The following is a 15945-nucleotide window of genomic DNA, read 5'->3' on the forward strand; positions in this document are numbered from 1 at the left end:
TGTGCCTTCGGCGTTGAGTCATGCCAGCCACAGGACCACGGAGACGTCTTCGGACAGCGCTGGCTCTTCGGCTTTGAAACGAAGATTAGCGCTGCCCCCTAGAATCAAGAATGACTAGCACAGATGTGCGAGGGGAACCTTTACCTTTCAGGGGAGATACGACAGCAGTTTCCCAACATTTAAGGGGCTACTACAAAGAAGAGGGGGATCAACCTATTTTTCCAAAGCACCAGAAGGCAAGACAAGAAACAATGGATGGAAATTAACCCAGGAGAGAAGCAACCTAGAATTAAGGAGAAATTCCCAACGGAGAGAGGCATCAAGCAATAGTTTGCCTTCAGAAGTTGGGGAGTGCTCCATCATCAGATATTTTAAAGAAGAAGTTGGACACCCATTTGTCTGAAATGTTATAGTGTCTCCTGCTTCAGCAGTGGGTTGGACTAGAAGACCTCCAAGGTCCCTTCCAAGTCTGTGTGTGTTATTGTGTGTTCTAAGGACCTGGACAGCCAGCCAGCCAGCCAAACCCATTGCTTAGCTACTCCATTCCAGCTGGCTCTCTGTTCTCTTCTTTCTCCTGCCTTCTCTTTGGGTCCCTCAAGGAGGCCTCGTGTTCTCCAGCTGTTTCCAGGGATCATGCATTCCCACAACATAAAATAACCGTGGAAAGGCACACACAAGGCTGTGTGTGTGAATCTGGTCATTTGCAACAATTGCCCTAACCGCGTCTTTGTGGTGTGTATGTGTGTGTGTGTCTGTCCATGTCTTCTGCAGAGAGTCTATGCCACCTTCCCGGGAGACCTCGACCGGATGCGCCGTATGTCCATGGTGGAAGAAGGCAGCGTCAAACGGATCAACATGGCGCACCTCTGCATCGTGGGCTCCCATGCGGTCAACGGAGTTGCCTGGATCCATTCTGAGATCCTGAAGGCCACCGTGTAGGTATCTGGAGTCCCAGGGAGATGGAGGGAGTGCGGGAGGGGGATTTCTCCCACCATCAGGGGACAAGCAAGAGGAGAGCAGACTGGACCCTTGTGCAAACCTGGCACAATGGACTCTCTTGTGCAAAAGAAGGGTTGTGCAGCCTACGAAAGTGCAACCGGAAGGAACAAAAAGGGTTAGCTCTCTTCTCTTGAAGCTGAACAGGTGCCGGAATATAGAAGGTCCTTGTCGTAGGACCAACTGAGCCCAAAATTTCCATGGTTCAACAAGACCGTTGTTGAGTTTTGCCTTTCAGTTGTTAAGTGGAATCACTGCGGTTGTTGAGTTAGTAACATGGTCGTTAAGTGAATTTGGCTTCCCCATGGGCTTTGCTTGTCAGAGGGTCACAAAAGCAGATCACATGGCCACCGTCATAAATACAGGCCGAGTGTCACACGACTCTGCAGCTGCTGTAATACAGGCTGTCCTCAACTTACGACCACAATTGGAGCCTAAAAAGAATGTTGCTAAGCAAGACATTTGTTAAGTGAGTTTTGTCCCCTTTTGCAACCTTTCTTGCCACGGTTGTTAAGTGAATCATTGCGGCTGTTAGTAGCACAGTTATTAAGTGGATCTGGCTTCCCCATTGATTTTGCTTGTCAGGAGGTCGCAAAAGGGGATCACATGATTCTGGGACACAACAGCCGTCATTAATAGGAGTCAGTTGCCAAGCAGTTTAATTTTGATCAAGTGATCATTGGAATGCTGCAATGGTTATAAGGGTGAAAAACGGTTGGAAGGGTTAGATGGGTAACACTAGAGTTGAAGACAAAATTTCTAATTAAGATTTGAATTAAGGCTAAGATCAGGATCCTGGCTAACTCTATAATTGAAGAAAAATATTCTAAGCCAGATTTTAGTTAAGATTACAGCGAGGATCCTAGCTAACACTATAGTTGAGATGAAGATTCTGATTAAGATTCTTTATTTAAGGATAAGAGGAGGATCCCGGACTACACAATTAAATCAAGTTTGGGAAAATATCAATTGCATTTATAGCAATAGCAACAGCAGTTAGACTTATATACCGCTTCATAGGGCTTTCAGCCCTCTCTAAGCAGTTTACAGAGTCAGCATATTGCCCCCAACAACAATCCGGGTTCTCAGACATTTACAGAATCCAGGGACGCGGTGGCTCAGTGGGTAAGACACTGAGCTTGTCGATCAGATAGGTCGGCAGTTCGGCAGTTCGAATCCCCAGCGCCGCGTAACGTAGTGAGCTGCCGTGACTTGTCCCAGCTTCTGCCAACCTAGCAGTTCGAAAGCACGTAAAAAATGCAGGTAGAAAAATAGGAGCCACCTTTGGTGGGAAGGGAACAGCGTTCCATGCGCTTTCAGCGTTAAGTCATGCTGGCCACATGACCACGGAGACGTCTTCGGACAGCGCTGGCTCTTCGGCTTTGAAAGAGAGATGAGCACCGCCCCCTAGAGTCGGGAACGATTAGCACATGTGTGCAAGGGGAACCTTGACCTTTATCTTAGAATCCAAACGCAGCCCCAATAATGGATAATTCTTTGCCTTCTTCAGAAAGAAAATTTTATTTCTTCTTCTTTTCCCATCTTCGTCTGCCCTTTTGCCAAACGGAAATAGTTTTCCCTGCCCTGCGTAGATCTCTCTTCTTATTGCCACTCTCTTCCCTAGGTTTAAAGATTTCTACGAATTTGAACCACACAAGTTCCAGAACAAAACCAACGGCATCACGCCCCGTCGGTGGCTGGTTTTATGCAACCCTGGACTGGCTGAGATTATAGCTGAGGTGAGCCTGTAATTGTTCTGACCGAGGCTTCCCAAGAGTATGAAGCAAACTCCTTGTTGTCCCGACAAAAAAAACCCTTTTATTAATTGACTCTGAATTCTGCTCATTCACATCCAGCAAAGTTTTTCAAGGGAGGATTTACGGTCACAGACCTTATCTGGCTTGGAGAGTTGCCAGGCCCATCTCTGCAAAACTTGGCCAGGGGTCTCGGAGAGTCACGAACCGATTAAGCGAACTAATTGTCTCCTGCAAACTCCACTCCCCTTTCGCTCCTCTTTTCTTTCCTCTGGGAGGGGCCATTCCTTCCTTCCGAGTCGATCCCTGTTCTTTACCTGTTCCCTTGTCTGGCAACTCTGTGCATGTGCATACTGGGAACAGGCTCCACCTGTTCTTCTGCCTCACTGATCTCTGACTCTGAAGGCAGCTGATAACTGACATATAACTGTGCCCCCCTCTCTGCCTCCGACCCAGAGCCCTCCTCAGAGCCTTCCCCAGACTCTAGGACTGGCCCAGGTTCCTCCCCAACCTCCTCACTGTCCGAATTTGCTGCCAGCCATGCTGGCCACAACAGTAATAAAACCCCATCACTGCTGCAATCCATTCTTAGCTCATCTCCAAAATACTATTATTTGGGGGCAAATTTATGATGGTTTTTAGCCTGGAAGTAGTGGAGAATAAAAATGGACCGATCAATCTAAATTGGTTTACGACCTTCCTTAATAGCTATTTGCTCCTGTGGTTTTTAATAATTTCCTTTTTTAAAAAAAATGAAATAATCCATTAAAACAGTCACTTCCTTTCCCATTGGCAGTTTTCCCTAATATTGATTTGTTTATTTATAGCCTATTTTTTCTTGTAGATGTTGAATTCCAGGCAGCAGGATTGAGAGAAAGCAATTAGGCCAAAATTAGTACAGAGTGTCATGAGATCAAGCAAGGAGTTAGTCGCTAAACTTTTTATCTGCAAAAGATTTTCTATGCGCTTTCCCCAAAATATCTGTTCTGGCCATGAATTTCCCTTCCTATTTTTTTTTTTTTTACTTTTCTCCAAACGGCAGGCAGTTAACACCAACAAATTAAATTAGGTTAATTCCATTTGGTTGAAATCAAAACGAATGATTAATGAAATGATGCGGTTCAAATCGAAACAAATTGGTTGCATAAACTCTGTTTAAGATGCTGAGCCAAGTTGATTTGCCTTCGGAGTTAGGCACTTGTCTGTACCAGCCGATTATAGATTGTCAATCATGGTTTACAGTTCAGCCAGCCCATTGTGGTTTGTTTGATGAAGATTGGTTATAAAAGCATGGTTTTGCAGATGGCATGAAGCTTCTGTTGAGTGTTGGGTGTTGAAACTTGCATCTAATGGTTGCTGCTTAGCAATTCCCAAATATTTTAATCATATAGTTAACAGAGTAACAGGGCTGGAAAGGACCCTAGAGGTCTTCTAGTCCAACCTCCTGCTCAAGCAGGAGCCCTTTTATACCGTTCTGTACAAATGGCCAATCTTTTCTTAAAAGCATCCAGTGATGGAGCACCCACACTTTCTGGTGGCAAGCTGTTCCACTGGTTAAATGTTCTCACTGAATAGATGCAGTGGGACTCCTGTTTCCTGTGACCCCCCCCCCCACCCAAAAGGACAGTTGTAGTCTTGCGTGTTGGGGGAACAAAACCACTTAAAAGCATTTTTAGTTGTTGGGTTTGATTTCTGACTGTCTGAGGTATCCAATACAGGGAAAGGAATCGTATGTAGAACTTGAAATATGCCTGCAGGAGCAATGAGGGGTTTTTCATTTTTTAAAATATTTATTTATTTACTTATTTATGAATTTATGCATTCATTTATGAATTTATGGAGTTTATATTGCCACCTATTCGCACATCGTGACTCAAGGCAGCTTATGGAATATAAAACCTCATATAAAAACAATAAAACTAGTATGATTTGATTTATTTATACCCTATGGCTATTATTAAGTGTCGTACCTCATGATTTGTAACGAATATATCTTTTCTTTTACGTACACCGAGAGCATCTGCACCAAAGACAAATTCCTTATGTGTCCAATCACACTTGGCCAACAAAGAATTCTAATCTCATCTAATCTAATCATCCAGTCTAATCTAATTTTGCTTTCTGTAACTTCCTCTCTAGCGCATCGGAGAAGACTACATCTCTGATCTGGATCAGCTGAAGAAACTTCTCAATTTTGTGGATGACGAAGGTTTTATCCGGGATGTGGCCAAAATCAAACAGGTGAGGAGGTTGGGAGTGAGGGAGAGGTGTGATTTTGGCCAGGCTGGGACCAAATACGTTCCGGTAGTCCTCGGCTTACAACTACAGTTGAGCCCAAAGTTTACGTTGCACCCCCCCCCCCCGTCCCCCGCCTTGGTTTTAGGAGAACAAGTTGAAGTTTTCTGTCTACCTGGAGAAGGAATACAAGGTGAAGATCAACCCCAACTCCCTCTTCGACGTGCAGGTGAAGCGGATCCACGAGTACAAGAGGCAGCTGCTCAACTGCCTGCATGTCATCACACTTTACAACAGTGAGTGCCGGCCTCTGGCTGTGGGAATACCCCCCCCCCTTTTCTTCAGGAGTCTCTCCCATGTTTTGTCATTGGTGGGATTTGGTATTCTCTGGGTGAAATTCAGATCCTTCCTTCCTTTTGTTTCTTGCCTCCCTTCCTTCCTCTCTCCTTCCTTTCTTCCTTCCTCTTTCTCTCCTTCCTTCCTTTATTTCCTCTTTCTCTTTCCTTTCTTCTCTCTTCTTCTTTTCTTAATTCCTCTTTCTCCCTTCCTTCTTTCCTCCTGCCCTCCCACCTCTTTTTCTCTCCTTCCTCCCTACCTTTCCTCCGCTTTTCTCCTTCCTCCCTTTCTCTCCTTCCTCCCTTTCTCTCTTTCCTTCCTTCTCTCTTTTTTCTTCCTTCCATCTCTATCTCTCTCCTTTCTTACTTCCTCTTTATCTCCTTCCTTCCTTCTTTCTCTCCTTCCTTCTTTCCTCCTGCCCTCCCGCCTTTTTCTCTCCTCCCTCCCTTCCTCTCTCCTTCTTTCCTTCTCTCTCCTTTCTCTTCCTTCCTTCTTTTTCTCTCCTTCCGTCCTCCTGCCCTCCTGCCTCTCTCCTCCCTCCCTTCCTTTCTTCCTCTTTTATCTCCTTCCTTTCCTCCTTTCTCTCTCCTTCCTTCTTCCCTCTTTCTTTCTTTCTTTCTTTCTTTCTTTCTTTCTTTCTTTCTTTCTTTCTTTCTCCTTTTGTCTGCATCCATCCACCCATCCATCCCCAAACAACCAAGGGCACATTATAAGCTCAGCTCCTCTTCAGTTTTGCAAATTATTTTGTGCCTAGCACATTATGCCAGCTCAGCTAAGCCTGGTTCATTGATTATTTCGTTATTGTCGGATTTATATCCCACCTTGATTTTACTTGGTCCACTTTAAGCCTCCCCCACCCCTCACTTCTCTTTTCCCACCATAAAACTGTGATGGAGAGAGTCTAACTCAGCTGGCTTTCATGCCTAAGGTGAGGACTAAAACTCACCCTCACCCAGTTTCTAGACAGCTCCCTTCCCCATTGCACCAAACCGCTACTTCTCAGAAGCAGCAAAGGAATGAGTTCAATGAATGCAGGACTTCTGGCTAAGTTGGTCGTGCGAATCCTGCCTTTGAAAGGATTCGCAGGGAGAGACGGGAAACCAGAAGAGAAGCTGGTTTTTGTTTCTCATCTGACTGTGGCTGTTCTCCCCCCACCCTCTACTCCCCCCAACAGGAATCAAGAGAGAACCGAACAAGCACTTTGTGCCACGGACGGTCATGATTGGAGGCAAGGTGAGGATGGAAAGCAGAGGGCAGGGTTGGGGAAGATGGGAGTTGGGATACTCGAGGCAGAGGTGTGATGAGGGGATACAGAGAGAATATCTGCTTGGTCTTTTAACATCTGTTAGCTTTCAAATCAAAGAATCATAGGGCTTGGGGGGACCTTGGAGGTCTTCTAGTCCAACCCCTTGCTCCAGCAGGAGACCCTATACCTATTCCAGATAAGTAGCTGTCCGGTCTCTTCTTAAAAACTTCCAGTGATGTCGTTATCAATTCCCAGAATTCCCCAGCCATCATGTTTAAATATGGGTGGACTTCAACTCCCAGAATTCCCCAGTCAGCATGCTTTAATATGGGTGGACTTCAACTCCCAGAATGCCCCAGCCAGCATGCATGAATATGGGTGGACTTCAACTCCCAGAATTCCCCAGTCAGCATGCTTTAATATGGGTGGACTTCAACTCCAAGAATTCCCCAGTCAGCATGCTTTAATATGGGTGGACTTCAACTCCCAGAATGCCCCAGCCAGCATGCTTGAATATGGGTGGACTTCAACTCCCAGAATGCCCCAGCCAGCATGTTTGAATATGGGTGGACTTCAATTCCCAGAATTCCCCAGCCAGCATAGCCCATTGCTAAGATTTCTGGGAGTTGAAGTCCGCACATCTTACACGTGCTGAGACAGGCAAACATTGATTTAACCCAATATTCTCTGCTCCGGAACCAAGTTCTGGTCAGGATACTCTGATTACCTGGAGATGTCCTGGCATTTCCTTGCAAACTCTTAGTAGTCAGAACAGGTGTTTCTCTTCTGAGCTGGATGAGGGTCCCCAAAGGGAGGTTAACCCCCCACCCCCTTATCCCCCACAGGCGGCTCCTGGCTACCACATGGCCAAAATGATCATCAAGCTTGTTACCGCCATCGGAGACATCGTCAACCACGACCCCATTGTTGGTGACCGGCTGAAGATGATCTTCTTGGAAAACTACCGCGTCTCCCTGGCTGAAAAGGGTAGGTCTCTTTGCCTCTGGCTAGGATCTGCTGGCGTGGATTGTCAAGGAATCCTTCTTTACACCGTGCAGGAGAGGTGGGTCCCTACCAGTTTGCACCTATTCGGTAGAACCGGTTCGTCAAATCTACCGAACCGGTTAGAAGAGGTTACACCAGTGGACCCGGAAAGCAGGCCACACCTACAGAAGAGGTTCCAAAATTTTTTGAAACCCACCACTCACACACACACACACACACACACACACACACACAGACAGATAGACAGACTGACACAGAGAGAGAGAGAGAGAAAGAAAAAGAAAGGAAGAAACAAATAAATAAAAAAAGAAAAAAGAAAGAAAAAGAGTGAGAGATGAAAGAAAAAAAGAAAAAAGGGACAGAGAGACAAAAGGAAGGAAAGAGAGAGAGAGAGAGAGAGAGAGAGAGAGAGAGAGAGAGAAAACACATGGGCGGCAGGCCACTCCCACCAGGTCACATGGCTGGCAAGCCACTCCCACAAAGGAGGCCACACCCACAGAGTAGGTTCCAAAACTTTTTGAAACCCACCACTGCCGTGCAATGTTCAACCAGTCCTCCGGTTGTTAGTCCTCTTTCGGAGGGTCGTTGAGGCCGCTTGGAGGTTTATCTGCATTTGTGGAGCGGCAGAGGTAGAAGATCTCCAGCGACGCTGGCGTGGCTTCCTCTGGGAGGGAAATAATAAATCTCATTCATCCTTCCAGAGACACATAGCAAAGGATGCTCTGCTTAAGGTCTGGGTGGGAAATAGAAAAAGACCCATTACATGAAAATCCCAATCTGGTTATCAATGGTGGCGGCAATGATATATCCAAATACTACAGATCTCAGTAAAGTGGTAAGCTGTGCAGAACTCTTAGATGAAAAAGGAGAACTGAAATCAGTACAAGAGCTGCAAACACAAGGAATAAATATGGAATGGTGGCCCTATTTACAAATTAAAGCAAGATTTAAAAAAGGACCAGGAGCAATACGGAATACACGAGAAACAAATGGAATTGAATAAAATATTATTAGGAACGGCAGGAGAAATGATTACTAGATGATTACTGTCAAAACAACTTGGCCAGATCTTGAAAGTAACATTTAACACAGCACAGTCCTTAAACGAAATGGTTCAGTTGAGATCTGCATATGTGGGACTGATTGGGGTAGATTGTAAGGGTGGCACCGAGGTATAATTTTATGTCCTTTTATTCCATTTAACATACGAATGTATTAAATTATATTGCATCTTATCCTATAACTATTGTATTTTACCCTATTCTTATTGTAAATTGTTCATGTAGGATTTTATTGGCGATGGGTGTTTGAACCTTGTGCTTTGATATGGCCTATAGGCTATAATCAATAAAGCTATAATGTAATATCTAATCTGTGCCCTCAGGGTCCCCTGAATTGTGCAAATGAGTGTGGAACCTTTCTGGCACTGCTGAAAGGAGTTTTAGTGTGTTCAGTTGTTTACAACACAATGCTTTCGAAGAAGGTTCCACACCCATTTGCAAAATTCAGGTGACCCTGAGGGCACAGATTAACCTCCAAGCGGCCACAGCGGCTCTCAGGAAGAGTACCAACAACCAGAGGACTGCAAGGAATATAAATCCTTCCACACTTCACCGTTCAGTCAGAACTGAGGAAGCTTCTTGGATGGGAAGCAAAACGTTTTCAAGGAGAAACAGTTGACTTTGGAAGAAGCATCTTTGGCACACACTCTCTAGTCTAGTCTCCTTGATCTGATTCACACCGGCTCTTCTTCTTCTTTTCGTGCAGTGATCCCCGCAGCTGATCTCTCTGAGCAGATCTCGACAGCCGGCACCGAAGCTTCTGGAACTGGGAACATGAAGTTTATGCTGAACGGGGCGCTGACCATTGGCACCATGGATGGCGCCAATGTGGAGATGGCGGAGGAAGCCGGCGAGCAAAACCTGTTCATTTTTGGCATGCGGGTGGAGGACGTGGAGGAGATGGACAAGAAGGGGTACGTGCCAGAGGGGGCTCAAGGCAAGGGAAGGCTGAGCAGGGGGTTGGACTAGAAGACCTCTAACGTCTCTTGCAGCTTTAGAATTTCATGAGTCTTAACTTGCTTGGTGAGGCTAAAATGGGCACCTGGATATTTCGTTGTTTTGACCCAGGCTTCCCCAAAAAGCACAAGGCAGATTCTTGGTCCCGACAAAACCCCTTTTATTAAACGAACGTGAATTCATCTCATTCCCATTCAGCCAAGGCCTGGCAAACAGTCTTTCAAAGGCGTATTTATGACCACAGACCTTATCTAGCTTGGAAAGCTGCCATGTCAACATTTTCCAAACGAGGTGCTGTGCAAGGAAAGGCTGGACACAGAGTCTCTGAGATTCACTGTCAGATAACTGTCCGACGGCCTGGCCCCGTCTCTGCCTCCAACATAGAGCCCTCATCAGAGCCTTCCCCAGACTCCAGGACTGGCCCATCTTCCTCCCCAACCTCCTCACCATCCGAATCGGCTGCCAGCTCCGCTGATGGGCCACAAACATCCCAAACATTGAGACGCTTTGAGGGATCAGACTGGGGTTTCCTCCCACAAAACAGCAGATAAAATATGTCTATTTTTTTAAAAAAGGGTTTTTTCCCTCCGGTTTAATTTGTGTAGGGAGCCGAAGGAGGAGCAGCCTGCCTAAGGCTGCCCAAGAGTGCAGGACAACCATTTTGGACTAAAATAAACCCTGTTTTTCCCCACAGCTACTGCGCTAAGGACTATTATGACCGCATCCCCGAACTGAAGCAAGCCATGGACCAGCTGAGCAGCGGCTTCTTCTCACCCAAGCAGCCGGATCTCTTTAAGGATATCGTGAACATGCTCATGTACCATGACCGGTGAGAGCCAACCCGCGCATTTTCCTTTTCCCTTATGGCTTGGAAGCGGTTTTTCTCAAAGTTTGTTTTCATATATTTGTTATTGCTTTTGAAGTAAGAAGGGATTGGGCAGCCAGTTGGTATAGATTCTAAAGAACGGTTGCAGGAACTGGGCCTGGCTAGTCTAAGGAAGAGAAGGTCTAGGGGAGACAGGAGAGCATCTTGCAATATTTGAGGGGCTGCCACAGAGAGGAGGAAGGGGGTCAAGCTATTCTCCAAAGCACCTGAAGGCCAGAGAAGGAAGAATGGATGGAAACTGACCAAGGAGAGATTCAACCTGGAAATAAGGAGGAATTTCCTGACAGGGAGAACAATCCACCCATGGAACAGAAGTTGCCTTCGGAAGTTGTGGGAGCTTCATCCCTGGGGGCTTTCAAGAAGAGACTGGGCTGCCCTCGGTCAGAAATAGTGCAGGGTCTCCTGCTTGGTCCGGAGGGGTTGGACTAGATGACCTATAAGGTCCCTTTCAACTCTGTTAATCTCTGTTAATCTGTCTCCTGCCTGAGCAAGGGGTTGGACTAGAAGACCTCCAAGGTCCCTTCCAACTCTGTTATTTTGTCTGATATTCTGTTAGTAATAGGTCGGGGGTGGGGGAGCTTAAAAGGAACAAAACACAATGACCCATGCATTATTAAAAACCACAAGTGCTTAAAAAAAATTAACAAAAAATGCAACGTAAAATATAGTACAAAAGTTACCCCCCAAAAAAGGTTGCCATTCTACTTAGAAGTAACTAAGGCATATATTATGAATATATATGTATAATTAAGTCATTGTGTAATAAATGTTTTTATATTTTGTAAATAAACATTTACAAAATATATATTGTTATATTTATAATTTGTAAATATTTATTAAAAATAAGATTTATAATGTTTGGATGATAGTTATATAAGTGTATTAGAATATACATACACATACATTACATAAATATGCTTTTTTAAAAACCTACTGTGTTTCATTTAAATGGTTCCCATATTTTATTATGCTTATCCATCCATAGTCTACATCTATAGGCATTTGCTCATAAATCGCTGGTATAATCAGGCCTTTAATCAATTGAATAAATATGGCCATATATTTAGCGTTTCCCAACTTGGCAGCTCTGGGGTGCGTGGACTTCTCTTCCCAGAATCCCGCAGCCATCTTTCCTTCTGGAAGTTGAAGTCCACATGTTCTAGCTGAGGCATTCTGGGAGTTGAAGTCCACCCCTCTCATCAGCATCTGTTTGGGGGGTACAGTATTTCGCTCAGCCTCTCTTTTCCGCCGTTGGGATGGGTGTCCAGCAGGGGGCAGCTTAAAGCGAAGCTTTAAGAATCCTAACTTTAAAAATTATGATAATTTCCTCCCCACCCACCCTTTTTAAAAATTTTGCCTGAAATCAAAGGCCTTCTTCCATCTTTATCCATGCAGGAGACAATACAACAGTGGGCTGAAATTTTTCAAGTGAAATTTTTCAAGTAACCAAAAGTTAAAAACAAGAGCAACGAAATTGAAAGTGGACAATGAGTAGGTGGCTCAGTTGCTAAGACGCTGAGCTTGTCGATCAGAAAGGTCGGCAGTTTGGCGGTTCGAATCCCTAGCGCCGTGTAACGGAGTGAGCTCCCGTTACTTCTGCCAACCTAGCAGTTTGAAAGCATGTAAAAAATGCGAGTAGAAAAATAGGAACCATCTTTGGTGGGAAGGGAACAGCATCCCGTGCGCCTTTGGCGTTGAGTCATGCTGGCCACATGACCACATGACCACGGAGACGTCTTCGGACAGAGCTGGCTCTTTGGCTTAGGAATGGAGATGAGCATCGCCCCCTAGAGTCGGGAACGACTAGTATATGTGTGCAAGGGGAACCTTTACCCTTTACTTGTCTCTCACCCCCTTATACAAGCATCAATCAACTAGGATGTGAGCCAGGTGTCTTATATACTGCCCCCTAGAGTCGGGAACAACTAGCACAGATGTGCGAGAGGAACCTTTACTTTTACCTTTAATGAGCAAGCTCAGTGTTTCAAATTCTCACCCTTGAATCCAAGTGGATTCAACTCCCAGAATTATTGCTGCCTGGCGAATTCTGGGAGTTGAAATCTCCTTGTCTTAAAGTTGGTAAGGGTGGGAAACACTGAGTGTCATCAGTCGGGGGTGCTTTTAATCTGGATCAAGGGGCTGGATTGGATGACCTCAAGAGTCTCATTCGCTGCCCCACCAGCATCTTAATGAGAAAACTGGGCTTTCCAGTAATCACCCTTTTTTCTTGGTGCAGGTTTAAAGTTTTTGCCGACTACGAAGATTACATTAAATGTCAAGATAAAGTCAGCGCCCTTTACAAGGTGAGTTTGCGCCAGAGGAGAGGGACATATATTTGCAGGATTAGCGCTGCTTTGAATCAAGGGACAGTAGAATCGGAAAGACCATAAGTTGTATTAGCTACTATCTATCTAAGGCTGGAAGCTAGATAATTGGGACACGGTGGCTCAGTGGCTAAGACGTTGAGCTTGTCGATCAGAAAGGTCGGCAGTTTGGCGGTTCGAATCCCTAGCAATGCTTAACAGAGTGAGCTCCCGTGACTTGTCCCAGCTTCTGCCAACCTAGCAGTTCGAAAGCAGGTAAAAAATGCAAGTAGAAAAATAGAAACCATCTTTGGTGGGAAGGGAACAACGTTCCTTTGGCTTTGAGTCCTGCCGGCCACATGACCACGGAGACGTCTTCGGACAGCGCTGGCTCTTCGGCTTTGAAACGGAGATGAGCAGCGCCCTCTAGAGTCGGGAACGACTAGCACACAAACCTTTACTTTAGCTAAGGCTAGTAGAGCGAAGTGTAATTCTGTTAAATTTTGCATTTGGTTAATCCGGGTAATTAAAATTAAATTTTGCATCCAGTTCCGGTCACCACGATGCGGAAAAGTTGTTGAGATTCTGTAAAGAGTGCAGAGAAGAGCAGCCACAATGATTAGGGGGCTGGAGGCTAAAACATTTTGTTAAGAACAGTTGCAGGGACTGGAGGAATTAGGGGTACGGATGCTAAAATGTAAGGATATAAAATCTTCTTCCCAGCAGCATCTGTTTTTCGGTCTTTCATCCATCATCTTAACATTTTCTTTAAAACTGTGAGACCCATTTCTAAAGAGGCTGCAAGTGCAACTCTGTAATAAGTGCATTGGAGAAAGGGCGATATTTTTTACTAAACTGGATTACGTTCTTGTCAATGATGATTTTTTTAAAATGGTTTTAATAGTTTTGATTGTTTGTGATGTGACTTATGATTGTGATGGAGCCTGCCCATCAGCCATAAGTCGCAATGGTACCCTGTTTCCCCCAAAATAAGGCCTCCGCAGATAATACGCCCAGTTGGGCTTTTGAGCGCATGCTCTCCCCCGAAAATAAGGCCTCCCTGAAAATATTGCAACACAGCAGCAGCCATGAGGTGACCATGCTTGCTGCCTCCTGCACCTCAAAAATAATATGACCTCCCCGAAAATAAGGCCAAGCGTTTATTTTGGGGGGTCAAAAGAAAATAAGACCCTGTCTTATTTTCGGGAAAACACGGTACTTATATTTGCTACAATGGAAAATGGAAGTTTTCCTCTCCTTTCCATTCCTTTCCTTCCTTCTTTTCTCGTCTTTTTTTTTTGTCTGCTTCCTTCTCTCATCTTCCTTCCTGCTTTCCTTCCTTGCCTATTTTCCTTCCTTCCTTCCTTCCTTCCTTCCTTCCTTCCTTCCTTCCTTCCTTCCTTCCTTCCTTGCTTCCTTTTATCTCTCTCCCTCTTTCTTCTCTTTCATTAGTTTCCTTCCTTGCCTATTTTTCTTTTCTTTTCTTTCTTTCTCTCCGCCTCTCTCTTCGTTTCTGGTAGTTTTTATTCTCTTTGTAAAACTTCTAATATAAATGTATTTTAAGAAAATAAGAGGAAAACAGTTTCCCTTCCTTCTCTCAATTCCTCTGTTGCTGGCCTTTCGCAGAACTCCAAGGAATGGACGAAGAAAGTGATCCGGAACATTGGGACTTCCGGAAAGTTCTCAAGTGACCGCACCATCGCCCAGTACGCCCGGGAGATCTGGGGGGTCGAGCCCACCCGTGCAAAGATCCCTGCCCCCGATGAGCCTCGGGAATGAGCACCCTCCACCCTCTGTCCTCCTGCCCTGTTACCCCCAGCAACTGGGGGGTCTCGGTTGCAACATCTCGGCCAAGCCCCCAACGAGGAGGGGATGTGTTAGGAAGGACCCCCACACCTTCCTAGCCCCCCTCGGTATGTATTTTTTTTTTAAATTCACTATCATCCTTTTCTTCGTATTTCTCCTGTTCTTCCTTTCCCTTCCTAGTGTGAGAAAAAGCTTCTTTTGCAGCTTTTGAGAGGGAAGGGTCTGCCAAAGATCCGGGCCCAACAGGGGAAAGAAAGCTGGTTGTTCATCTCTCAGCACAAAAAACAAAACACAATCCTTCCGGCCATTGTGAAATGAGGAGGAAAAGGGTTGCAAACCGGAAGATAGAAGCAAAAGAAAACAATTAAAAATAAAGCTTTTAAAACATTCCTGACTGCTAGGAGCCTCTTTCTTTTTTCCTGCAAGTTTTTTATTTTTTTAGCAGATTTTTTAAAATTATTTTTTTCCCCTTCTACAACACCTTAGTCATTACATCAACATTGTTATGTCATCATACCTGTACACGTATATAATATTTCGCTTCTATATTTACACACCTTTATGCACAGTTCTATATATATATATTTATATATATTGTTTTTTGGCTTAATTAATTTTATTCTTGTTTTGCAGCCGTATGTACCAATTGTTCCAAATTTCATAATATTCCGACTCTTCTTTATCTTTTAATTTCAGTGTTAATTTGTCCATCTCTGCACAATCCAAAGTTTTTTTTAATCACTAATTCGTCCGGGGGGGGGGGGTATTATTTTGTTTTTTGTTAAATGCATTGCTTAATTTTGGAAGGTGTCTCGCTCTAAAAACAAGGGCAGCTTTGGGGGGAGCAATGTGGTGGGATGTCAGCTTTTTTTAAAGTTTTAAAGTTTGGAGTTGCCTCCAAAATCTTCGCCCATCAAGCAAGTCGCAAAGTTTGCAGCCACCTTTAGCTGCTGTTCTGTTGCCCCACAGAAAAATGGGGCTGTGTGGACAGGAACGTTTGGAGGTTGCAAATCAGAATAACAGAGCTGGAAGGGACCTTGGAGGTCTTCTAGTCCAACCCTTTACTCAAGCAGGAAACCTTATATCATTTCAGACAAATGGTTGTCCGGTCTCTTCCCAAAAACCTCCAGTGATGGAGCACCCACAACTTCTGGTGGCAAGCTGTTCCGCTGGTTAATTGTCCTCACTGTCAAGAAATTTCCCCTTAGTTCTAGGTTCTTCTCTCCTTGATTAGTTTCTTCATTACTAGTTAATTCTTGTCCTGCCTTCAGGTATAAACAGAGGGATAGAATCGAGAGCACATGAAGTTGTTAATACCACTTTATAAGGCCACACTTGGAATACTGCAGTGAGATTTGGT

General features: G+C 44.8%; 1 protein-coding gene across 3 annotated transcripts in view; it reads left to right on the forward strand.

Moving 5' to 3' along the window:
- PYGM (glycogen phosphorylase, muscle associated) overlaps positions 1-14905 on the forward strand; it is a 32282-nt gene extending 17377 nt beyond the window's left edge. For all 3 annotated transcript variants that reach the window (XM_032234109.1, XM_032234110.1, XM_032234111.1), the window contains 10 exons: positions 772-935; positions 2621-2735; positions 4890-4991; positions 5134-5281; positions 6496-6554; positions 7413-7554; positions 9340-9547; positions 10285-10419; positions 12713-12779; positions 14406-14905. In XM_032234109.1, the coding sequence (XP_032090000.1) occupies positions 772-935; positions 2621-2735; positions 4890-4991; positions 5134-5281; positions 6496-6554; positions 7413-7554; positions 9340-9547; positions 10285-10419; positions 12713-12779; positions 14406-14558 (1293 nt within the window). In that variant the 3' untranslated portion in view covers positions 14559-14905. The remainder of the gene's footprint in view (positions 1-771; positions 936-2620; positions 2736-4889; positions 4992-5133; positions 5282-6495; positions 6555-7412; positions 7555-9339; positions 9548-10284; positions 10420-12712; positions 12780-14405) is intronic.
- The last annotated feature ends 1040 nt before the right edge of the window (positions 14906-15945 follow it).

This window comes from Thamnophis elegans, chromosome 17, assembly GCF_009769535.1.
Source record: "Thamnophis elegans isolate rThaEle1 chromosome 17, rThaEle1.pri, whole genome shotgun sequence".
Classification (NCBI taxonomy): domain Eukaryota; kingdom Metazoa; phylum Chordata; class Lepidosauria; order Squamata; family Colubridae; genus Thamnophis; species Thamnophis elegans.